This window comes from Magnolia sinica, chromosome 3 (genome assembly GCF_029962835.1).
Source record: "Magnolia sinica isolate HGM2019 chromosome 3, MsV1, whole genome shotgun sequence".
Classification (NCBI taxonomy): Eukaryota; Viridiplantae; Streptophyta; class Magnoliopsida; order Magnoliales; family Magnoliaceae; genus Magnolia; species Magnolia sinica.
The window spans coordinates 111579591-111606453 of NC_080575.1; the positions used below are offsets into that span (position 1 = coordinate 111579591).

General features: G+C 41.3%; 2 protein-coding genes across 5 annotated transcripts in view; both read left to right on the top strand.

The window, feature by feature from the left end:
• LOC131240728 (uncharacterized) overlaps positions 1-26863 on the top strand; it is an 82152-nt gene that overhangs the window by 22695 nt on the left and 32594 nt on the right. Inside the window, exon 1 of one of the 4 annotated variants that reach the window (XM_058239153.1) lies at positions 882-1005. The exons of the other annotated variants lie outside the window; for them this stretch is intronic. The gene's annotated coding sequence lies outside the window, so the exon portion shown is untranslated. Of the gene's footprint in view, positions 1-881; positions 1006-26863 lie in introns of those variants that run through there. 4 annotated transcript variants of the gene reach the window in all.
• Positions 922-25183, top strand: LOC131240730 (uncharacterized). The gene is made up of 4 exons (XM_058239156.1): positions 922-1036; positions 14153-14753; positions 22994-23743; positions 24941-25183. Exons 2-4 carry the CDS (start codon positions 14154-14156, stop codon positions 25043-25045), a joined length of 1455 nt encoding a protein of 484 aa, XP_058095139.1. The 5' UTR covers positions 922-1036; position 14153; the 3' UTR covers positions 25046-25183.

The following is a 26863-nucleotide window of genomic DNA, read 5'->3' on the forward strand; positions in this document are numbered from 1 at the left end:
ATCACCGATTACATGTTAACATTGCTTATGTACTCATGGGTTATCAGGGATGTAGATTTTTTAGTATAACCACTCCAAAATGAGACAACCAACATTGGAATTTGATAACTACATAATGCATGCACAATTGCTGATGAAGCATAACCCAAATATTGCATTGAGATGGTGATATTAATAGTCGGATTTGGGACCACTGGCTATTTTACTATAACCCTCCATTTGATGTCCATCAATTAGATGGTTAGGATTATATGATCAATCTGAATTTAGAGATATGGAACCAAATTAGTTTTCTCATTCCAAAATCGAAGAAAATGGCTAATTAAAAAAAAAAAGAAAAAAAAACATGAATGGTGCATGGATACTTAATTATGGAGAATAATTGAAAAATTACATTGAGAAAATGATGCTAACCATTGGATTTTGCCTTGAAAAGCCACATCCTACTGACCTCGACCCCGAGTCACTGTCCCATTGACCTGGTCGACCCTGATTCAATGTCTTGTCCCACTGTCGAGGTTGGCTGCCAAATCGGCTACATTACATATGGCTACGGTTATAATCCGTAGCCAACGAGGGCTGCCAAATCTGTAGCCATATACCGTCTTACTTAAAAAATAGGGGTATTTTCGTCCTCAAATTTGCTGTCCGTGCAAGCACGTCTAAGTTCGTCTGTTTAGGCAAGCACGTCTAAGTTCGTCTGTTTAGTTTGTATTGCGCATAAAAACGGATGGATAAAAGGTAGGGTCCACTTTCGTAAAATTCTCTAATCTCTAAAAGCATCTTGTGTGGCTCGAGGCAGAAAAACGACGTCTTTTCCACTTTCAAACATCACTAAGGATTTCTTTCGCCTTTCTACTGACTTAGAGGGCACTGCAGCATTTGTCTTTATTCCTTCACTTTCCTCTTTATTTCTTTCTACCGACTTGTGTTTGACGGTCAAAAACTCAGTGGCATAAGAGGCATCACTGCCAGCTACGGTGTGAAGAAGAGACGTGAGTGAGGGTTAGATCTGAAGCTCTATCAGCCTTCTTAGGTAATCCAATTTTTAACCCCTGTCAATTGCTTTCTTAATTCAGCTTCTTTTCCCCCTCAATTACTCAATTTTAATGCACTTTTGAAAAAAATAATAATTTAGTAAGAGAGATAATCTAGTGAGCCATGGGCATGGATTTGGGCTCATTGGCGTCCACATCACTTACCTGGACTGCCCCATTTTTTGGTCCAGGCCATGCTTTGTAGTCTTCCTTTAAAAATCATACTGATTGGATGATCCAAACCCATACAGTTGGTGGCATGAAAAAATGGATGGACATGATCGTTTGTGGAAGATATGTCCAGTCTAATGTTTATGGCCATCCGATTGTGGTGATTTTTGTATAGGAGTGGAAGAAGAGGGGAATGATCGTAGCTGACGGCCTGGACAAATTATGCAAATTATGCGAATGCCAAAGACTCCTAATTCATCTAGGTGTATGGGAAGTTTTCCATACAGTGGGCCCACTATATCATATCTCATATGATCGTATATGTTTTGCTAGAAAACGGCCCTACCTACCGTTACAGTCCACATTATAAGATAAATGCACACTGTCAATTAATGGAAATAATCCTGCATTTCTTATTGATTGAATCAGAGTGATATATATACAGAACTTAAGAGTCCTATATTAGGAAGGAATACAAAATCAAAATTACAGCTGTTACAAAAAGATAATTACAAAAAAAAACCGTATGAATTTAAATCCCCTTTGGCGGTAACAGGAGGCAGAAATCTCGGCATTGACTGGGCTGATTCGTAATGCTAAGATCTGGACTTTATCTTCTGTTGTGTAGCATTATTATTCTCCTTAATACGCCCCTGCAAGATTTGGCTGCCATCGGCAAGACCAATCTTGATCCTTAGATATTCTGTGCGCTGCCTGGAAAGTGGTTTTGTCAAGAGATCTGCAAGCTGGTCCTCAGTGTGCACATGACAGACTTTAAGTGTGCCTTTTTGAACCAAATCACGCACAAAGTGTAAGTCTATCTGAATGTGTTTCATCCTTGAATGTTGTACTGGATTGTAACTCAAGTGTGTGGCACCAAGATTATCACAACGAAGCATAGGCGTTTCCTTGAGTGGAAAACCAATGTCATGGAAGAGAGCTAACAGCCACATGGTTTCAGAAGCAGCATTTGCAAGGGCACGATATTCTGCTTCCGTTGAGGAACGTGCAACAGCTTTTTGTTTTTTAGAACTCCATGAAATTGGATTGGATCCAAGAAAAGTGATATATGCTGAAGTTGAAGTTCGATCATCTTTGTTGCCTGCCCAGTCAGCATCACTATAAGTGGTTAAGCATGGAGCAGTTGCTGGTTTTAGTTGAATCCCATGAAATATTATCTGCTTCAAATATCTGAGGAGCCTCTTAGTAGCTGTCCAATGAGTGATAGTCGGTTTATGCATAAACTGGGAGAGTTTATTAACTGCATAAGAGATATCCGGATGAGTTAAAGACAAGTATTGAAGACTGCCTATTACTCTTCGAAATTCAGTGTTGTCCACAATTGCAGTACCATCTAGAAGATGGAGGGGAGTGCTGGTTGAGAGAGGGGTGGATACATCCTTTGCTCCAAACATGTTTGTGGTTTGTAGTAAATCCCGAATGTACTTGTGTTGTGATAGAAACAAGCCTGCACAAGTTGTAATGCATTCGACCCCTAGGAAAAAATGAAGGTTACCCATATCCTTCAATGAAAACTTAGCACCCAATTTGTCAATAATGGACCCCACAAATTTTTTGTCACTGCCCGTAATTACAAGATTATCAACATAGACAAGAAAGTAACAAGTAACAGAGTCATGTCTATAGATGAATAAAGAAGAATCGGCTCTAGAATTCTGAAATCCAAGCTCAACAAGAGCCCTTTTTAAGGCTGAGTACCATGCACGGGGAGCTTGTTTAAGCCCATAGATTGCTTTTTTTAATCTACAAACATAATCAGCTTTTGAAGGATCTTTGAACCCCGGGGGTTGCACCATGTAAACTGTTTCTGTCAATGACCCATGTAAAAAGGCATTGTTGACGTCCATTTGTCGCAGCATCCAGCCATTCATAATAGCAATGGATAGAACAACTCGAATAGTTGCCGGCTTAACAACCGGATTGAATGTTTCTTTATAGTCAAGGCTAGGACGTTGATTGTACCCCTTAGCAACAAGTCTGGCTTTGAATCGCTCCACTGAGCCATCAGCTTTTCTTTTGACCCTAAAAACCCATTTACATCCGACTGGGTTGCAATGCGCAGGAGCAGGGACTAAATCCCAGGTTCCATGTCGCATGAGAGCTGTTAACTCACTGGACATAGCCTCACGCCATTGTGGGTGAGCGACAGCTTGACTAACACATGTTGGTTCAATGGATGATGGAAGGGGATGTTTAGTGACAGCATGAATCTGCTTGGGTTTAAAGATATTGTTCATTGACCGTGTGGTCATGGAATGAGGCCGAGATGGGGGTTTTTCAGATATTATAGTCGGCATTGAAACAGAGGTCGATGGTATGGAAGATGCAATTAACGGAGATGTATGCGAAGGAATGGAATTTAAATTGGAATCAATAGATTGAGTCATTGGATTTAAATCTCCAAAACCTAGAGCATCAGATGTGCGTGTGGGATCTAGAACAGGAATGGAAGAGATATTACCTGGAGGTGATGCTCCAACAGCGTCAACTGGTTCCGACGTCACTGGCGGCTGGATTTTAAGAGATGAGGTGCATGGATTCGGTTGAACAGAAGTGGCATTTCTGGAACCTGGGGAAACCGAGTTCGACGGGGGAAGATAGACTATTGGAGATCCAATGGATGGATTAGCATCAGTCAATGGCCCGGGAGTTTTGAATGGGCCTTGATGTTCATCAAACAGGACATGCCGTGACGTGTAGAGCCTGTTTGTAAGAGGATCCATGCACTTGTAAGCATTTTGTGTTTGAGAATATCTAAGAAAAATGCAAGGTACGGACTTGGGCTGCATTTTGTGAGTATTATATGGCCTTGTGAGAGGATAACAAAGACACCCAAACTTTCTTAATTTAAGATAGTTTGGCTTTTGACCAAACAACACTTCAAATGGTGATTTATTTTCCAAAAGAGGAGTGGGATGACGATTTATGAGATATGTGGCGGTTTGAAACGCATGAGGCCAATATGTAAGAGGAAGAGAGGCATCTTGTAGTAAGGTGAGTCCGGTTTCCACAATATGTCTATGATGACGTTCAGAGACTCCATTTTGTTGAGTATATGGAGCGGTAGTATAATGACTTATTCCATGAATGGACAAGTATTTTTTTAGACTTAAAAACTCACCACCATTATCCGAGTAGAAACTTCGTATTTTTGATTGAAACCGAGTTTCAACTAAAGTTTTGAATTGTGGAAAAATAGACAAGACACCCGACTTTGATGACATGGGATAAAACCACATATATTTGGTAAAGTGGTCAACAAAAATGAGATAGTACCGGGAACCATCAAGACCGGTAGCATGGGCCGGACCCCAAACATCCGTATAAATGATTTCAAGAGGAGTAAAACTTTTGAGACTAGTTAAGCCAAATGGTTGTTGATGTGCTTTATTGATATTGCAAGAAGTACATGAAGATGGAAAATTTTTGGTGGAAAGCGGAAGAGAAAATAAATTAACAATTCTTTGAACAATTTTCATAGATGGATGACCAAGACGCTTGTGCCATCCATCTATTGAAGTTCGTTCATGCACATTAGCAACCATGGTGGAATTTGATGTCGCCAGTGAAGTTGGAAACATGTAGACGCCATTTTCACATGCTCCTCTTAGTAGTATCACCCCCGTTTTCTGTTCCTTCACAAGAAAATAAAATGGGTGAAATTCAACAAGGACGTTATTTTGTTTTGTGAAGTGATGCACAGAAATTAAATTCTTGTGAATATTAGGAACACAAAGTGTATCACGAAGGTAGAACGTTTTTTGAGGCGAATTTAGGGTTAATGAACCAACATGTGAGACAGACAAACCTGTACCATCACCAAGTATTACTTCATCTGTGCCATCGTATTCAGAATGAATGGACAGATTTCCAAGATCACCAGTGATATTGTGTGAAGCGGCAGAATCAAGAAGCCACTTGGAGTTCTGAGGATTTGAAGTCGCAGCTAAGTTTGCACTAAAGTCGGTGGGTTGCAGCTGGGGACATCCTTTTGCCGTGTGACCCAATTAATCACAGTATTGACATTTGGGCTGAAATCGTTTTTGGGCTGAGTTGTTTTGGCCCGAGGTCCGGTTGGTCGATTTATGCTCCTTGGATTGATTGTTGCCCGATCGGTTTGAATTAGGGTTTCGAAACCATTGTTCTTGGAAAAATACCTCTGCTGCTGGCCTCCATTTCCTGGTTTATTCGTCGTGAAATTAGCAGCTGCAATAAGTTGCTGTTGAGTGGCCTCCATGCGACGAAGATAATTGTCATGACCGACAAGGAGATCATGAAGTTCTTCAAACATCAGGGATTTCTCCCTAGCCCGAATAGGAGCGGCAATCTCTCTGAAATCGGGTCCAAGTCCATTGAGGACATAGAGAGTGAGATAATCATCAGAGATGGGATGATCAATGAGTGCTATTTCATTAGCTAATACTTTGACAGCATGGAGATAGTCTGGGACAGAGCGAGTGCCTCGTTGAATTAAGGTGAGCTCTTCCTTCAATTGCATGGCCCTGGTCCGTGAGTGACTAGCATACATGGTGCTTAATTTTTTCCAGGCTGCCTGAGATATTTTGGCGGTTGCGATGAGTGGAGTGATAGTGGGGGAGGTGGATGCAAGAATAGCACTCAAGATAAGCTTGTCTTGCCTAACCCAATGGTGTTTTTGGGAGGTAGCAGTGGGTGTATCGACAGGGGAAGAGCACTGTAAATCCCCAGTAACGTAGGCCATTAGGTCATACCCAATTAACAGTGCTTCAAATTGAGCACGCCATTAAGGAAAAGTGGAGGGAGTAAGCTTCTCATTAATCTGGGCAGTAATGTTGAAGACAACCAAGGGATTTTCAGTGGTGGAGGAAGAAGGAGCGTCTGTTACGGAAGACATGGTTTGAAGTTCGGATCTTGATCTCGTTAGAGGTAGGTGCTCTGATACCATATAAGATAAATGCACACTGCCAATTAATGGAAATAATCCTGCATTTCTTATTGATTGAATCAGAGTGATATATATACAGAACTTAAGAGTCCTATATTAGGAAGGAATACAAAATCAAATATACAGCTGTTACAAAAAGATAATTACAAAAAAAAAACCGTATGAATTTAAATCCCCTTTGGCAGTAACAGAAGGCAGAAATCTCGACATTGACTGGGCTGATTCGTAATGCTAAGATCTGGATTTTATCTTCTGTTGTGTAGCATTATTATTCTCCTTAATACACATTGCCACAATAACTGTTGGATTTGAGGCTAGTCAGTAATTCAAACCGTTTGCAAAATGAACCTTTGTGTGGATGAGGATATGCCAATAGTAAGGAGGCGTTTGGATCTTAAGTTACTTGAGATAAGCTACTTATGCCTCAAGTAGGTTATATTAGTTTCTATTTATTAAACTGAAGTGATTGAGTAAATTTAAGAGCTTGTTCGGATGATAAATTACTTTAAATAAGCTACTTATGCATAAAGTAACTTTTCATTATTTCTACTTAATCTGTACGGATCGCGTGTGTTGAATGCACTGGAAAGTCCAGTGCCGTCACTTCTCATTGGTTTCCGTCTTCGCCGATAATTCAGGAGATTTCTATCTCCAAGATGGATTGTGCTGCACATTATGATTTTCAACGTATGGAACTTATATGCCCCACAATGATTTATGTTTTAGATCCACACCGTACATTAGTTTTTACAGATCATTTCAAAGAATGAGCCCTATTTTTTAGGCACATCCAAAGCTCAAGTGAACAACACCAAAGAAAGAAGTGAGGATTGAATGGCTACCATTGAAACCTTCCTGAGGTCCAATGTGAGGTTTATTTTCCATCTAACCTCTTCATACGAGACATAGACCCGGATGAAGGGAAAACACTAATATCAGCTTTATCCGAGCTTTTTGTGGCCCATTAGAAGTTTTTAATAGTAGGCGTCTAATTCCCACTATTTATTTAGTATGGCTCACCTGTGCCTTGGTTATGCCTCTAATTTTTGTATCATTTTATAAAATGGCAGGGGAAAATGGATGGATAGTGTGGATTAGATACATATATCATAACATGGCCCACAAAAGTTACATATGTCAAAATTTTCAGTTTTCTTCTCTCTAGACATGGAATGTGCTGCACCACAGGAGTGCGGCCCTTACCTTAGTGCCCACCATGACGTGTATTCTGTATTCAGCCGGTTCATTCGTTTCCGGATCAATTTAGGGCATTATCCAAAAAATAAAGTAGATCTTATTATCAGGCGGACCATGCCATAGGAAACCATGATAATTGACCATTAATGGGCACAAAAGTTTTGAATCAATATGATATTTGTTTTTCCTCTTCATCCACGCTTACGTGAACTTATCAGCAGACTGGATACAGATAAAAACCATGGAAACATTAAGGTGAGCCGTAAGAAGTTTGTAATGATGGGGTGTTCAATCACCACTGTTCCGTAGAATATGGTCCTCGTGATAATTGGATCTTCTAAAATGATATGAAAAAACAGATGGGCGGAGTGGATATAGATCAAGCCGAGTATTTTAACCTAATCTAGGTATGTGTGATCTAGGAAAGTTTCAACGGTTGGCCCTAGGAAAGTTTCAACGGTTGTTTGTTCAATCCCCACTTCTTCCTGCGGTGTGATCTACTTGAGCCATGGATGTAGATCATTTTTAAAATCATGCTCTAGATTTATCTGGAAAAATATTAGACGTTGTAGATTTAACTCAAAAATTATGGTGGGACTCGGGAAAGTTCCATACGTTGAAAGTTTGTGTTGTGTAGACAGTGTAGTCAACAATCTATTTGGGAGAAGCGTTCCACTTTATCTCCGGTCATCGAAAATGAGGTGGACCAATGAGAAGCTACTGCAATAGCGGATTACTGAGCGTCAGTAGCGAGCTGACTACTGATGGTCCTCTGTGGGCCATCATGATGTATGTATCCTATCCACACCATCCATCCATTTTTTCAGACTATTCCATGGCATGAGCCCAAAAATGAGAAGATTCAAATCTCATGTAGACCACACCAAAGGAAAAAGTGTGATTGAACACTCACCATTAAAACTTCTTAGGGGCCACCAAAGTTTTGGATTAAGCTGATATTTGTGTTTTCTCCTCATCCAGATGTGCGTGACCTAATCAACAGGTTTGATGAGAAATAAATATCACAGTGATGAGGAAGATCCAAATCTCGTATAGACTAGTGGTGATTAAACAATCACCGTTAAAAACTTCTTAGCGGCTACCAAAGTTTTAGATTAAGCTGTGATATTTGCATTTTCACTTCATCCAGATGTGCGCGTTACCTAATCAATATGTTGGATGACAAATAAGCATTACGGTGAGCCTTAGAAATCTTTTAATAGTGGGCATTCAATTGCCACTGTTTTCTTGTGGTGTGGTCTACTCGAGATTTGGATCTCCCTCATTTTCAGGATCGTGCTCTATAATGATACGAAAAAATAGATGCACGGTATATCATGCAGGGGTGATTAGAGCACTGTCAGTGGCCACCTTACCACTGGGGCTGCATACAATTTCATGTGCCTTCAACACAGATAATTGATATTCATTTAAAACACCTCACGAAAAAGATTCAAGCTGCCATGTTGAAACACCTAGTCTGGTAATGCCCCAACAGTGGGGCCACTTTAATGTATATGTTAGCCACTTCATCAATCCCCCAACTGATTTTAAAGTATTGGCCCAAAAATGAATCAGATTCAAATCTTAGAGTACCTCACCATGGGAAACAGCGGTGATTGAATGCTCCACGTTAAAAACCTGGAAGGGCCAACTAAAATGTTTATTTGCCTTCCAATTTGTTGATAAGGCTACATGGACCAAGATGAAGGGAAACACAAATACCAGCTCAATCCAAAACTTTTGTGGCTCCTAAGAAGTTTTTAATAGTGGGCGTTCATTCATCATGTTTCCTATAGTGTGGTCCACCTGAGATGTTAATTTGCTTCATTTTTAAGCTCATGCACTAAAATAAATTGACAAAATGGATGGAAAGCATGGATTTACAACACATATATTAAGGTGGGTCCACCATCACGGTATGACTGAACACGTTTGTTACCCTGATTAGCCTAATCTACTCCACTTCAAGGTGTGAACCCAACTTCACATGCCTAGGCCTACCATGATGTTTCATGGAAATCTACCCTGTCCATCCATTTTACCAGATCATGTTAGAACGTGGGCCAAAAAATGAGGCAGATCCAAAGCTTAAGTGGGTCATATTTAACGAAACAATGGAGATTGAATAACCACGTTTGAAATCTTCCCGCCTGCTATGCTGATTATACGCCATCCAAAACGGTCATAAAGTTATTCCCACACCCATAAGATCATATGTGAAGACATGCGCTCACAAAAATGGTGGATAGGGTGGATTTCTCAAAAACATTATGTTAGGACACTATTTTTGAGCTCCTTCATGGTGACTTTGGGGTTCAATAACATTGTTTCAAGCTACCCGGTCTACTTGAGTTTTGGATGTTTGTTATATTTGAGCCGGCCAATTAAAAAAATCAGCTGCAAAAACTGGAGGACAGGGTAGATTCTGAAAAACATCATGGTTAGCCACATAACAATGAGTGTGGTTTCTACTGTGGGCATGCAATACCACTATCGTAAGTTGCGTGGCCCACTTAAGTGTTGGATCTATGTCATATTTGGGCCCACCTCTTAAAATGAGATGAATAAAATTGTTGACAGGATTAATTTCTCAAAAACATCATAGGTAGATTTCCCAACATGGTACGTACTTCCATTCATCATGATTAGAAGGCACTCCTCATATTGATGGTGGTTTAAGTCACTTTTTGTAAATTAGAAGGCAATAAAAAACAACTTAAGAAAATGAGTTACTTTATTTAAAAAGCTACTTAAGTTGATTAACCAAACTAGCTTAATTAAGAAAAGCAGCTTATTAACTTACAGAAGTTAAAAAAGCTACTTATTTGGTGATGTCTAAATGGGCCATAAGTAAAAAAAGTTACTTATAATTGATCTTAAAATAAACTTACGTATCTCAAATAAGTTACTTATCTAATATTGTAAGTAGAAAAAGCAACTTATTTGGTGGTATCCTAATGGTCCTAATAATCTCATAATGTAATATTTCAACACCAATGATTCAAGTCATTTGTTTTGAATATGGACTCTCTTAACCTGTCTTTTCTGGGCCTTTGCATATCGATGGTCTAGGATTTCTCTTCTTGAGGATTTTTGAGGCAGCCACCTTTATCTGCGTATCTCATCAGATTGAAAGTCTGGATCACTGAAAGATGATCCAGATGCAAGGCTAGAGCCACCGTGTATAGAGTAGTAATAGATAAGGATGGATTCTAGCTAACCCCCAATCATATCGTATAACCCGAATTGCTCATGACTGTTAGGGATGTCAATGGGCAGGGTTGGCCTGTCAATCTTCGGGGCCCTGCTTGCCTTACGCTGGGCTTAGAATGGAGTATTAGGCCCAAAAATTGGGCTCGAACTTAAAAATCAAGCCCATTTTAAAATCGGGCTGGGTTGGACATTGATGTCCAAAAGCCCATACACTTCCCATGAGGTCGAGCTGTGTGGGCCCCACCGTGATGCGTGTTGATCATCAACACCGTGCATTTGATGCACCATTCCATGGTGGGCCTGGGGCTTAAAAATCCAGTCAATCCGTGACTTGTGTGGGCCACACCACATACAAAAGTTGAGAGGGGTTACCCTCCATTAAAACATTCATAATCATTTGTTGGGTCCCCCGAGATGTTTTTCACAAATCCAGCCCATCCATTATGTGTATCCCACTTTGAAAAACCAAGTTTCAGATGCAGCCAAATTTTAGGTAGGCCCCACTAAGTGCTTTTATATGTTTTAGACATGTCTTCACATGATTTTAGATGGTATGGCCCACCTGAGTTCCATGTACGGCTGATTTTTGGGATATCCCATTATTTAAAGGGACCCATCAAATGTACGGTGTTGATGGTCAACACGCTCGACCTCATGGGAAGTTCCCATGAGCTCGACCGCATGGAACCTTTTCCACACACACACACACACACACACACACACATATGGAAATGGTACTATGGGGTTGACATTGATGTGTATTGGACATCCACGTACCAATCATTTGGCTTGTCCCTCTAGGTTATGAGACATCTCAAAAAGCAGCTATATCTGGAACTCAATTGTGCCACACCATATAAAATAGTATGAAATCATGTATAAAATGTCTACAAGCATTTGTGAGGTCCTACTTAAGATTTTGATATGGCTGAAACTTAGTTTGACCCCTCGTCAGTGGGACACACATAATGGATGGGCTGAATTTCTAAACAATGTCTCAATGGACTCTATAAACAATTACGAAGATTTCAATGGTGGATATCCAATCTTAAGAGTTGTCTCTACTATGGATGCCTGTCACACATCATGGTGGAGAACATAGCGCCTGACCTCATGGGAAGCTTCCCGTGAGGTCGACCTCATAATTAGGGGTGTAAATCAAGTCGAACTGAGTCGAGTTGGCCTCAGCTCGACTCGGCTCGAACACTGGCTGACCTCAGCGCGAAATCGGCTCGGCTCGGTCCTCGAGCCTGACTGGCCAGCTCGGCTCATTTCGGTCAACAGCTCAGGCCAAGTTTGAGCCAAGATCGAGTCAAATTCGTCATTGAGACATTTCCACAAACACCTGAACTGCAACTTCACAATCCTACTGTTTGTAAAACAGAGTCAATGGTTTTACAAGTGTTTTATCAAACACCTTCTAAGTAACATAAAAACCCAAAAAAAAAATATAGAGAAAAAATGTATTTATTTAATGTACATACCTTGCTTGCCACCAGCCAAACCTTCCTTGCCACTAGCCAAATCTTCCTTGCCACCAGCCACATTTGGTTGAGTCATTTTATCAAACAGTTGGTGAGCAACATCAATGGCAAAGTAACCGAGTCACCAAACTAGTTCGATCCGAGTTCGATTCAAGTTGGATTCGATCTGAGTCGAGTTGAGCTGGGGCTTGCTCGAACTCATTTTTGAGCTAAAAAAATCAATTTGACTCGGCTTGAACTCAACTTCGAACCAAGTCAAATCGAGCTTTTTCGAGTTGAGTCGAGCGAGCTAACCGAGCTAGCTCGGTTCGTGTACACCCCTACTCATAGAACCTTTTCCCATACATATATATAAACAGGGAGAGAGATACTCATATAGGAACCGGTTGAGGTCGACCTCATAGTACCTTTTCCCATACATATATATAAACAGGGAGAGAGATACTCATATAGAACCGGTTCTCATAAGAACTTTGGAGCACTTTTTGACATATGATGTAGACATAAAATCCAAATGGTCCACTAGATGATTAACCTAACGAAATCCTCGGGCCAAAAAGTTAGCCTCACCTAAAAACCAGATGAGTCATAGCAAAGTGAGAGAGAATTCCCATGAGAAACAATTTCATATGGTTAACTTTTAAATTAGGCTAACTTTTGGGCCCTAGAGGTCTCATGAGGTTATTCATCTAGTGTACCAGAGAGAGGGGGGGTTTCCATTGCTTCTCTTTTTTCTCCTCAGAAAAATGAGCTCTCTCTCTCTCTCTCTCTCTCTCTCTCTCTCTCCCTCTCTCTCTCTCAAGCGAGCTAGACTATTTTGGCCTGTCACAGGCCCAAGCCCAACCTGGTCTTGGGCCTATGTTGGAAATTGTAGGCCAGGCTTGGATGGAGCTCAGCCCGCCCTAACCAAACCCATTGACACCCCTAATGACCGTTGTCACAAATATTGCTGAAATTTTAAAATTCCGACGGTATTTTAGTGGTAAATAGCAAAATGATCAAATCAAGACAATTTTGTGATATTCTCAAAATCTTGCCATTTTTTTTTTCCATAATTTTATAGCAAAATTATCATGAATTTAACATGAGAATTCATTAATTTTACAATTAACATACGCATGTGATGGGTTTTGCTAGCGTCCCCACATTCACAAAGACGTTAGCAATATCCCCGAACCTTTTAAATGTCACATGGGGTGACCTGTTATTACCCCAGACTTTTCATTCATGCAACTAGGAGCAATCCATGGTGCAAAAATCATGCCAATGATTCTAAAGTATTACTATCTGATTCTAAAGTATTACTATTTGATTTAATGATTCTATGTAATTTATACCGCGTAAACAATGGATAATTATAACAAATTAGCTCCATTCAAAGGATTGAGAGCATCCCATCTATGTGGTTGTTGCACCATGGCTTGGTCCTGGTTGCACGAATGAATGAATAGGTCAGATCGCCAAAAAGTCACCCCATGTGCCATTTAAAAGGTCTGAAGATGTTGGTAAAACCCATATTTAAAATTTTAAATTTTTTTTTAAAATTAATTTACAGTAAGTAATATTAAAATTGCTGAGAACGATTTATGTCACTATGCTCATAACGACCTAGCAGGTGTAGTACATCCAAGTGGTAAATTAGGTGGCTGACCTACAGTCCGGAATGCCATATGTAAAGTAGGCCAGTCTACTCACCAGGACATGAAAATTGAATGTGGACCATTGGCAAGACTATCTAATTTTTTATTTATGAATTTAAAGTCGTCTAGACGGATTACCTAATGATTAAACGACCTTATTTTTGCATATGATTTAATTTTCTTCCCGTGGATGCCACCTAATGCTGCGTTCAGGTGTCCCTTTCCCGCTTGTGAGATTGGCACATGCACTGCAATGTAACGGCCTGTAAAACAAACATGTCAATACACATTTCTAAATATTTAGCTCCCAGCAATAAGAGCTTGTAATAGGTGAATGGCGAGGTTATTATTTTTCATGTACACAACGTACAGTTGGCTTCTTTAGAAATTAATATAACATTGAAAGTGACATGGCTTTTTCTTTTTTTCTTTTTTGTATTTTCTATTTATGTAAACTCGAAGCATGGCTATCAAGTTGAAGCTGTTGATTGACAAGGAGAAAAACCGAGTGGTGCTTGCCGAATCCGACAAGTACTTTGTTGATACCCTCTTCAGCTTCTTGACAATACCAATAGGTGCTATAGTGCGACTCAGCAGCCAGAAATCCAATATTGGATGCATGGATGCATTGCAAGAGAGCGTAAAAAATCTCGATTCTCAGTATCTACAGACAGAGGCTGTGAAGGAGATGTTGCTCTGCCCGAAAAGTTCATGGGAATCTCAAGCCAAGGATCTAGCACTAAATGTCGATACCGAGCTTACAAGGTATTATGTATGTACGTCATGTTACACAGGGTCCCACCCCTTGATCAGTACTGTTAAGAATGTCCAATGTCGCTGTGGACAAGAAATGGCTAAGGAGGTGGTTATTAAGAAGTCAAAGCCGGCTGCGGACGGTATCAATGAGGGAGTCACTGTGAAGGAAACTATGAGGTTTACCATAGGCGATGATCTACGGGTGAGCCCCATTTCCACGGAGACCTCCCTATCGCTGCTTCACAAGCTTGGTGTTAGGGACTGGACTGCTCTCGAGGAGAAGAATGTGGACGTGGGTGCCAATGAGGTATGTTATGACGACTGTTGACCTTATACGCTTAGCCACACATGATCAATTGCCTAATCCATGCATCATCTAGACCATCCATCAGGTGCGCACAGTGTATAAATGTTCACTCAATATTGAGAGAGCCGATTGCCTACTGAGTTACTCAGTACGCTTCTGTGGGCCCACTGTGATGTGTGCCTTACCATGCCGTCTATCCCTTTTTCCAACTCATTTTAGGGCATGAGCCCAAAATTGAGGCATATCAAAAGCTCAAATAGTTGACACTAGGAAACAGTAGGAATTCAATGCCTATCATTGAAATCTTTGTAGGGGCCACAAGTTTTGGATCAATGTGATGTTTATGTTTTCCCTTCATCCATGCCTGTGTGACCTTCTGAACAGGCTGGATGACAAATAAACATCACTATAGGCTCTGCTAAGGCTTCAATGGTGGACTATATTTTAAAATGCGCTGGAAAAACGAGTGGACATTGTGATAAGTGTGGATAAGACTTCATCACGGTTGGGTCCCAAAGAGTTAACTCAGTATGGCTCTCCACACTTCAGGAAGTGAATGGTGCGTTAAAGAAAAAGTTGGCTAAGTTCCACGTGCATTGTACATCTCCACCCCACACTTCAAGTACAAGTGCGAAACACTACACAATGCTCACCTGATGGACGTATGGTAGCTCCCACATGTTTTCAATATTATAGCACACAAGGATCGGTGTGACACAACTGGGGTTAGCAAAATACTATCATGGACATTCTAAACTTCTAACAAGCATAGATATGGGGTTGTACATTTTCACAGCGGTCAGGAGTTGGGCTGAGTCTGTTTGGACGTGTTAGTTTACTTGGGCCAATAAGAATTTGATAGGATCCAAATTCACATGCATCTGCCCAGGTTAGGGTTTAAAATACGGCTGCCGCATCCAATAGTCTCTGCGTACCAAAATGTTACTCTATTATTTGGGCGCGGCTGACGAAGTGGGTGGGACCCATGACAGTAGGGCCCACCCTGATGTATGTGACTACACCCATACGGTCCATCCGTATTGACAGCTTATTTTAGGGCTTGATACAGAAAATGAAGCAGATCCAAATCTTAGATCAACCACCTAATATTTGGGTCAATCACGACTGTTTTCTGTAATGTGCTCCATTGAAGATTTCGTTTAGCTTCATCTTCGAAACCATGCTCTAAAATTAGCTGTCAAAATGGTTGGACAATGTGGATTTAAGGAAAGTGTATCACTGTGCGCCCCACAGGGAAGCAGATTAGCTACTGACAGGTTGAGTAGCCAGAGGCCCGACCATGACGTATGTTTTGTATCCACACCTTATATACATTTGGGGATATCATTTTAGAGCATGAGCCAAAGATTTTAGCGAAAGCTCGAGTCAACCCCACCATAGAAGATAGTGGGGAGAGCGAACACCCACCATTAAAAACTTCTAAGGGCCACAAAAGTTTTCGATTGAGCTGATATTTGTGTTTTACCTTCTTTCATGTCCGTGTTAACTCATGAACATGTGATCTTTCAACAGTGGGTGTCACTCTCACCACCGTTTTCTACCATGGGTCAACTACAGCTTTGGATTTGCCTCTTTCTTTGGCTAATGCCCTAAAATGATATCTCTAGATGGGTGGATGGTCAGGATACAAGACATACATCATGGTGGCCCCACGTAACTTGGTGACGTCACTTGAGTAGCGGGAGCCATAGCTAATCCGCGTCCGCCCCCACAGTCACGGCTCCCAGCTACCTCGTAATTCCGGGGATCCACCGAAGCCGTGCCTTATAAATTTACCCAAATATCCTTATATTTACATGCCGGTACCTTTTCTGATTAAGCTTTCAAAGATTGCTAGTAGTAGTGACGTGGCTACTTATTGGTGCTCCGTGGGACTTACATGATAAATGTGTTGTATCCATGCTGGCAATGTATTTTTTCATATCATTTTAGGATATGAGCCCAAAAATGAGACAGATCCAAACGATCAGGTGGAGCAATTCATAGCAAACCATGGTTATTAAACACTCACCATTAAAAACTTAATAACATAATGTTTATTTTCCATCCAACCTGTGGTTCCGATTACACAGACCTGAACGAATGCAAAAACAAACATCAGCTTGACCTAAAACTTTTGTAGTGCACAAGAAGTTTTCAACAGTGAGCGTTCATCACCACCATTCCAGTGGTGAGGTCCATCTGAGATATGGTTCTCTAATATTTGGGTTCGTGCCTAAAAATGATCTTGAAAAATGGATGGACCGCTTGAATAAAACATGATAGGGCCGATCGACCGTGCACTCTATGCAATCCAGGTCAAAGGCCTACCTTTTGCCTTTGGTGTCCTCGCCGGATGCACACAGAAAGTTCCTGTAGTCGGAAAGTGTGTGGTCCCCGAGAGAAGCTAGTCACGGATAAACTCCATCCGTCCGTTTTTCAGGACCACAGCAGAACAGTATTGCGAAGATCACGCAGATCCAAAACTCATGTGGGCCACACCACATGAAACAGTGGGAACGGAAAATGTCCACCATTGAAACCTTCTTGGAACCTACCATAATGCTGCTTATAGGCCCTCCAAACAGTTCATAGGGTTATTACCACTCAGATAAATCGTACCACAAGTATCATCCTCGTGCAAAACTTTTCCAACGATGGGCGTTCAATCCCTGACCCTGCCAATAAAGAGTCGTTACTGGCTAGTGCACTGTTGTCCCTGCTAAGATGTACATGTTTAATCCATGCATGCGGTCCATCCAAATTTCCAGTTCATTTTAGGGCACGACCCTAAAAATGAGGCAGATCCAAATATCAGGTGGATCACGTCACATGAAGTTTTGATGGGCATTACGATGGGCTCTAGGAAGTTTTGAATGATAGTGGACATTCAACCAGGCTATGGTATGGTCCAGATGAGATTTGGATCTACTCAATTTTTGTATGCATGTCCTAAAAGAAGCCGACAAGATGGATGGACGGCATGGATATACAACACATGCATCAAGGTGGGCGGCAAGGCCGCACTGTGGTTGGTGAAGCCGAGGCCGCACCTAGCGAGTTGTAGAGCTGGGCATTGGTCCGATCGGACCGGATTGGGTCCAACTCGATCTGATCCGAAATCCAGTCCGGGTCACCTGGCTCAGACCGATCTGATGCGTGGTTGGCCTGGCCCAAACCGAGTCCGACTCGGTCAGGAAAGCGAGTCGGATGAGGTTGGGTACGATTCAGATCACGTGAATTTAATCCAACCCTTTCATTTAGTGTGGTCCACTTCAGCTATTAATATACCGTCTTTTTGTGCTCAAGGCCTAAAATGATAAGTCAAAATGAATGAATGGCTTAGATAAAACATATACATCAAGGTGGCCCCCACATGGTTCTGAGAGAACTTTCTGTTCACGTATCCACGTTTTTACGGGACTGTTTAAGTGCAGTGACTTGCTTTTCATGCAAAGACAGCTTGCATAGGGTGACTTCTGTATCGAAGTTACCAAGTTTTGTGGGTCTGATCATTGGGTATGTGTTATATCCAAACCATCCATCCATTTGGCGAGCTTGTCTTAAAGGTTGAGACATAAAATATGACAGATCTAACTATCAAGTGGACCACACGAATTATTTAACGGTGAAAATCATTCTCTGTTCCTATTTGTGGTGTGGTCCAGATGATCTTTGGATAATGCTCTATAATAATCTCTAAAAATATATGAGCGGTGTAGATATAATAAATACATCACTGTGGGGCCATATAACTTTGATCTCCTTTGAACCGTTCATACAACTCGGAGCTTAAGGAGCGCCAGACGCAAGTACGGATTGGCTACTCCCCCTGCCACCAGCCAATGGCTAGTGGTCAGTGCTCTATGGCCCGAACCATGATATATGTGTTTCATCCATTCCCTCCATCTATTTTTATAGAACATTTTATATTATGAGGAAAAAAAATGAGGTATATTGAAATCTCAAGTGGACCACATTATAGGAAACAGTGTTGAATGAGCGTTGACCATTAAAAATGTCTTGCAGGCTAAAAAAGTTTTTGATCAAGCTGATATTTATTGTTTCCCTTCATCTGGGTCCTTATGACCTAATCAATAGATTAGATGTTAAATAAATAGTACAGTGGGCCTTAGGAGGATTGTAATGGTGGATATCCAATCATTATTGTTTTCCTGTGCTGTGGTCCACCTGAGACTTACGGCCTTAACATTTTTTTGTATAAAGTTCTAAAATGATCTGTAAAATGGATGAACGGAATGGATGAAACACATACATCTTGATGGGGCCCACAGAGCACTGACCACCAGCCACGGGGCTGGTGTAAGGGGAAGTAGCCGATCCGTCTCCGCTAGTACTCTTCTTCCCACACGACATGTACCTACAATAGCTATACAACTGGTGTGTGGTAAACCGACAAATCCGTTTCTGGTATGAGTAAACTTTGGTGGGGCCCATCGTGGAAATGCATGTGATTTATTTGCTCAGGATCGGGTCGGATCGGATTCTGAATCGGTTCGGTCCGGGTTGGTCTGGATCCGAACTTGACCCAAAAAGCTTTCGGATCTGGATTGCTCTACTCGATTCGCACTAATCCAGGCCGTCGGATCGGGTTGGATCTACTGGATCAGATCAAGATTGCCCAGCTCTAGCGAGTTGCAAAGACAGAGGCGGATTACCTGTGCCCTAAGCGTACTGTAGTAGGAGGCTGTCTGGGGCCCACAGAGATTCCCGTAACAAATCCATTCCATTCATTAGTTTTTCAAGAAAACAATAGGGCAAGATTTTAAAAATCATGCAGATCCAAAACTCATGTGGGCTACACCACATGAAACCGCATGGATTAAACGCCCACCATTTGGAAGTCTGTGGCGGCCACAGAAGTTTTGTTTCATGATGATCTTTGTACCTACAATTTATCTGTGTGGTATTAACCCAATGAACGGTTTGGGTAGCCAATAAACATCCTGATGAGGCTCCCGGACGGTTCCAACGGTGGACGTGAGTTTTGGATCTGCCTTATCTTCGGCCTCCTATCCTATTCTTGTCTTGCAAAACTGGACGGAGTCGATTTGTGATGGGCATCTCTGTGGGCCCCACACAGTTTCCCATTACAGGAGCTTCCGCGTCCATCAAAGATGACAAAGTGTAGCCCGGATTGCATGCGGTGCTCTGTGGTCATCGTCTTAATGTCTGGTGGAAGACGGTGCATGAAGCAGTGGTGGATGCCTACACTTGAAAACTTTTGGTGAGCTACAAAAGTTTTGGATCAAGTTAATTGTTTTTTTTTTAATTTTTTCGATTCATCTTGGTATGTGTAACTTAATCAACAGGTTGGATGGAAAATAAACATTATGATAGGCATTATAGTGGGCCTTAGGATTTTCATTTTTACTAGTGGGCATTCAATCACCACCATTTTCTATGGTGTGATGCAACTGTGAGTTGGATCAGCCTCATTTTTGAGCTCACGGCCGAAAATGTTGTGGAAAAATGGATGGATAGTGTAGATAAAACATATATATCATGATGGGTCCCATGGATACACTATCCTTAAAGCGTAATTTACTACCTTTCTGAGATTTGAGATTGTTGACGGGTTGGTACCACGAGCCTTGTTTGATCTTGCGTGCCGATAACGCAGTTACTGTCTTTGACAGACTGAGTGAGTACACGAACTCATGACTCAGTGAGCTCAAGAAGTCTTAATGTTACTAACTTGTTAAAGAAAAGATAAAGATTTGTTCTCTTAGAGAAGATTGATTGGATTTCTAGTGACTGATATGAACTTGGGGCATTCGATTGGGTGAATAGACCATTGTACATCATCAGACCGTTAGCATTAACCTTCTTTAGTTTCTAGCCGTTATACACAATGGATGAATCTAACCATTGTCACGATATGCACGTGCGAAGTGCAAAGTGCGTTACCAACACTTCTAAAACTACACTGTTCATGCCAGCATGCGCATGTGCATGCATTCCTGTTAAAAGAATCATTTATGAACCCAAGAATTTTGTCATATCCAAGCGATGTAGGACAAATGAAAATCACATTTTTTTTGTTTACAAAATTTTCAAAATTATTTTGGAGGGAAATAAAATTTTTAAATGAAATTTGATTTTTATTTTTAAATGCATTATTTAATTTAACCAAATATGAAATTCTCAACACCCACCGTAGTTACATCACTGCTACAATGCAACGTGCATCGAGAGAATTTTCCATTTTGGCGTCTAATAATAAAATTTACATTCAAGTATTTATTTAACTCTATTACGCAAATTGGTGGGCATTTTTTGTTAGTTTAGGGAAAAATCATATTATAAACTAGTGTAAGTGAGAGAAAACTAAGAAAGGTATTGGTTTGTAGAGTTGTACATGAGTCAAGTTAGCTCGGTCAGCTCGCTCGACTTGACTCGGAAAAGATGACTTGCATTGGCTCAAACTTCGTTTCAGACCGAGTCGAGCTAGTTTTTGGAGCTCGGAAAAATTTCAAGCCGAGTTTGAGCTTGCCTGAGATCGACTTGACTCGAATCAAACCTCAACTCAAATCGACTCGGATCGAATCAACTCAATGACTTGATTGTTTTGATATTGACGCTGCTCCCCGAGTGTTTGATGACATGACTCAACGAAATGTTGTTTTGGGTGCATATATTTTCCGCGGGATCAGTTGGTGGCGAGGAAGGAATGAATACGAAACAAATCACTATATATAAAAAAAAATGTATTATAAAACTACCCTCATATCTTGATTTTGATTCTGCGCGCCTGCCAAGTGTTTGATGAAATACCTGTAAATTGTTGTTACTGTTTTGCATTATGTGAAAATTGAAGATGCACTTTATATATTAGAGAAAATGTCGCACAGGCTCAAACTCTGCTTGAACCGGCCCGAGTTGTTGACTAAATCGAGCCGAACTGGCCAGTCATGCTCAAGGACTGAGCCAGGCCGAGTTCGAGTTGGGGCTAGCTACTAATTGAGCCGAGCTGAGCTGTGCCAAGCTCGACTCGGTTCGACTCATGTACAGCTCTACTGGTTTGAGACTAAATTGATTAATGACTGTCTTAATGAAAACTTAATTTGAAAGGCATAGGGGATTGAATTACTATCGTTGGTACTACCGTTGGAACCTTCTTAGGGTTTACTGTGAGGTTTATTTGTCATCTTACCTCTTCATAAAGTCACTCGGACCTGTACAAAGGGAAAATGCAAATATCAACGAGAGGCTTCTATGGCCCTAGAAAGTTTTCAACGTAGGAATTCAATTCCCTCTGTTTCCATTGGTGTAGCCCTTTTGAGCCTTGGATCTGCTTGTTTTTTGGTCTCATGCCCAAAACTGGCATGGAAAAATGGATGAATAGTGTGGCTCTAATGCATACATCATTATGGAGCCTATGGAACTTTCACATGTCTACACTTCGGCTGTTCTTCTCTCTATCTGGGGATGTGCCGCACCACACACCAAGCAACAGAATTTCTTTAGGTGTCGGATTTACTAGATCACTGTGATGTATTTTTTAGATCCAAAACGTCATACCATCTTTTCATATCATTGTAAGGACATGAGCCCTTAAGACATCTAAAGCACAAGTAGACCACACCATAGAAAGTGGTAGGAATTGACACAAACTTCTTGGGGCTACAGAAGGCTCTGATTAAGTTGATATTTGTGTTTTAAGTTCATCTAGGTATTTATAACCTTGTGAACAGTTTAGATGGAATGTAAGCCTTACAGTTAGTTTTAGGAATGTTTCAACGGTAGTTCGTTCATCTATTTTTTGGCTCATTGTTTATAGTTGTGTTGTGTAGCACCCAATATATTTCACTGAGATAAAATTGGTGTATTTGGTGAGCTGTACTCATCGGAAATGATGTGTCCTGGAATTTCTTTTACCTTTTCAACCCAGACTATCTGCACTCGAAATGTAGATAAATGAGGCTGGGTTTGCGTTTACAGCCATGGCCCGGTTCATTAGCTCTCACCTCTATAAAGCTGATGTTTAAATTGGTGATTACACCACCCATCTGATTGTCCCATTACGAATGACCCACTATTAAGAAACCCACCCATTAAAGAAGCCGAGTTGTGTCGGTCTTTGGTCTTCAAAGAAACATTAAGAGTAAAAGAAATGTTTGATTGTTCAATTTTAAAATGTTTCTTGATGTATTTGGATAACTGAGCCAAGTTGACCAACTACATAATTGATGTTTACTCTTCTTATCTTGAATTAGGCTTTACGTATACTGAGACGATTGTTCGTCTCCACCACACCTTTGACGGACGTGTTTCTGCGGAAGCCTGAGGCTCTTGAGGATGCTTTTGACTCCCTAAAGTTAAGCCCCAAAGACATTGTCATAGATAAGAAAGACACTAGAAAGGAAATGAGTTTGAAGCTTCTGATCAACAAATCCAATAACAAGGCGGTGTACGCAGAGGCCACAACTGACTTTCTGGACCTTCTAATCAGCTTCCTCACCTTCCCACTTGGATCCGTAGTAAAGCTCTTGGGCCCAGGTTCTTCTATCGGATGTTTGGATAATTTTCACAAAAGCGTGGAGGATTTGAGTGGTGGTGACGATTGTATCATATCTGAGGAATGCAGGGCCATGCTACTAGACCCCAAGCTATCGCCACATTCAGGGTGTGACTCCCAGCTACTGCCAGTCGTGGAGGCAGGCCCTAAGACAATCTACCCGTCTGAGTTTAGTAGTTGTTTTCACTGTGGCTGCGACAATGGCCACGACTATTCAAAATGCAGTGGTGTTTCAATCCGAGAACTGCATTTCATAAATCCGAAGGTGAGTCGTGCAGCCACAAAGTGTGGAGGGGGATTTGTGAAGGGACCAAATTTGAAGTTTATGGTAACGGACGGGTTGGATGTTAAGCCTCTATCATTTATCTCGGGCATTACCATCCTTGACAGATTCAACGTGCGCATCAGCGATGTACAGAATCGAGTAGTAAGCGTGGGCGTTGAAGAGGTAATGTAGATTGTTCCCTACATCGATTAGATCGAGAAATGCTAGGGCGAGTCATGCAAGGACTGGTTAACAGGCTGTTGGATGTGACCAATGTGGCAGCGAGGGTTCTAGCCCAAGCATCAATTGGGGGCCACCATAAACGTGCCTTGGCCCAAAACTCACTGATATCCATGCGCCAGGTGGACTGAATGTCTGCAATTCTGTCTATTTCTTTTTCGTTTTTACCCATTTTTCTCATGCAGAGTGGACGAACTGATAAGAAGTCCAGTCTGATTTTCGGGCAAGGGTGTGTTTGCGATGGCCCCCTCATGATGAGTGGCCTAGATTCCCCATAGGCATTCTATGTTGGCACTTGGTCATCGAATTCTTCAACCTGTTTAACAAACTGCCTTGGCTATGAACGCCAATTTCCTGCAACACGCATTAAAAGGAACCCATGCAACAAAACTTTATGTGGAGCTCACTGTGATGTCTGTGACATCTACTCCATCCATCCATTTCCCCATCTCATGCTAGGATGTGATCCAAAACATCCGGCAAAGTGCTTCTCATCACAGGAACCAGTGGGGAAGGGACGCCCACCAATGACATTTTCTTAGGCCCCACTCCTGATATTAATTAATGCTTTCCTTTCATCTTGGTGGTATCACCTTCTAAACCGATTGGATGGCATGTAAATACACGGTGGACCTTAGGAAGGTTTCAATAGTGGGTGTTCCTGTTCCCACTGTTTCATGTGGCTATAGCCCAATTAAAAATTTGAATTTGCTTCGCTTTTTTATCACATCCCAAACAGAACTAAAAAATGAAAAATTAATAAAATAATAAAATAATAAAAAAATAAAAAAAACTGATGGATTGAGTGGATTTGTTCAGTTTTCATTGCACGACTTCCTGTAATTGGCGTGTCCGGAAATTCCTGTCCCATGGCTTCCCTATACTGCTTTTGCTAATAAGCTGGATCTCACCATGGATGGACTTTGCCCCAACTGAAAATGATCCAATCTGGAATAGAAGCAGAACAATTTCTTTTTCTTTCTAAACATATACTCATACTACTGTGTGATTTCAACAAAATGGGCACTTGAACCCATGTCCTGGAGGACCTCGTGTTGGAACTCTTGTGAGTCTGCCAACTAGGTATGAGTAAGGAACCATAAGAATGCAAACTTATATTGGACTTGTCTGTGGTCGCAGGCTTTCTCTCTCCTTAAGGCTTCTTTGTCCTCCAAGACAGTTCTGAGCGATGTCTTCTGTCAGAAGAATGCAAATCAATCTAAAATCAAATTGGAACGCAAATGACAATATCAATTAGATGGCTAGGATTGTCTTAGTTTGAACCATGCCTTACTATGACATGGAGGAGTATATCCTCTATCTTTTCTTGTTATAAAAACTTGGATTTGTAACTGATATATGTGTGTTTGAGGTTTGCTAGAACACATCCCTATGTGTTTGAGACCTATAGTAATTCAAATGGACGGTGAGATACAAGAAAGAGTTAAATGGTTACAAATGGGGAGGGAGCGGAAGAGAAACTGATGGTTAGTATTTTATTATTAGTATGGTTATTGAGCCATGAGCCATCAAGGGAGACATGAATAGGTGGACGGTCCAGATCCACTCATAACTTCCACAAGTACGCTGAGACATTGATTGAGACCGCTCCACGGTTGTAAAATAGTCTCGATAGACACTGGATTGGAGACGCAGGTAAATTGAAGCTCCATTATCGATCGTATACTCGCATGCGTGGTACTGGGTTGAGGGCACTTCTGCCACCGCGGCACTTGTCAACGGAAGCTAGGGCATCCATCAGTCGTGGCCCACCATAAACACGGTTGGGTCTAAAAATTCAGACTGGTCGACTCATCATGTGCGCTATACTTGCGATTTTAACTGTCATTATGGCCAGTCAGGGGTTTGGTAATCCAGATATCTCACAGAGATGAGACCGTGCATTTTCACATCCACGCACCCTTAATGGGTACTCGAGCCAGTCAACTCATGAGCTGATTCAGCTCGAAAAACTCGCTTGACTCGACTTCATTCACCTCGACTTAGTGGGATGAGTCAAAGCGAGTCGTATTTAGGAGCTCGAGTCAAAAAATGGGTCGAGGTCAAGCACTTACTCACTCGACTCAACTCACCTTGAAACTCAACTCGACTTAGGCTCGACTCGGCTCGACATCGACTGGATTAGTTGTTATAAATAGTTGCAAAAAAAAGACCTAATCATTCTAATTTACCCGGACAATCTTCTTCCCAAAACCTTAACCCTGCCCAATCCTCTCTCTCTCTCTCTATATGCATGTATGTGTGTATGTATTTCCGTCTTGAAACTATCCATCGTCTGGCATTTTGTTTTTCTGTTTAGTCTGATTCTTCACAGCTTCAAACCCTTACTCAAGCTTTCTGCAATGCTGAGGGGGAAGTTTATATGGTAGAAGTGGGTCCCATGGGTGATGAGGCAGTGATCTGAACCATCAATTTCATGGCCTAGATGTAGATGGCCAAATGCCAATGCAGAACCCTAGGGTGAATGTGAGCTATTAGTTTATTTTCATTCTTTAACCTTCTATTAATTCACCATCATTAAGTGGTTATGATTCTTCCAATATGGCAGATATTTAGGGTGAGAGCTCTTGATGGTATTGTCTGTAATAACCCGAAAAAAAAGATGGCATTATCCGTTGTACAAGATGGCAATGATGGACTTTTACTTTGTAATTTGTAGCGGAAAAAAAAAAAAAAATGTAATAAATTGAGGTGGGAGTAAGCTCGCCTCGACTCTATCCACTTGCTCGCCTCGAAAGGTTTGGAAAATAAATCAAGCTCCAATTTTAAGCTTGAGGGTGAGCTCAAGCTCGAGGAGAGTATGGATGAGTCAAGGAAAGCTTGGCCCACCTCGACCTGACTTGGCTCAATGTACAGCCCTAGGCATGAGTAAGGACCCAACCATTTTCAGTTAAAATTAGATACTTGTTGAATTTCTCTTCTTAACCATCTATCTCTAAACCACAAATAGACACTAGTTTTGTCCTGTCACGGATATTTTTGGATCATAGTCCATCCACATTTGAATGCGGGGGACCAATGGTATGCACAATAGCTTGGCAT

Bases quoted from the DNA above. Each gene is read 5' to 3' on its own strand.
- LOC131240730 (XM_058239156.1), top strand. From the start codon at position 14,154: ATGGCTATCAAGTTGAAGCTGTTGATTGACAAGGAGAAAAACCGAGTG. The intron at 14,754-22,993 runs GTATGTTATGAC...ATCTTGAATTAG, and splicing joins TGGACGTGGGTGCCAATGAG to GCTTTACGTATACTGAGACG. The intron at 23,744-24,940 runs GTAATGTAGATT...CTGTGGTCGCAG, and splicing joins TAAGCGTGGGCGTTGAAGAG to GCTTTCTCTCTCCTTAAGGC.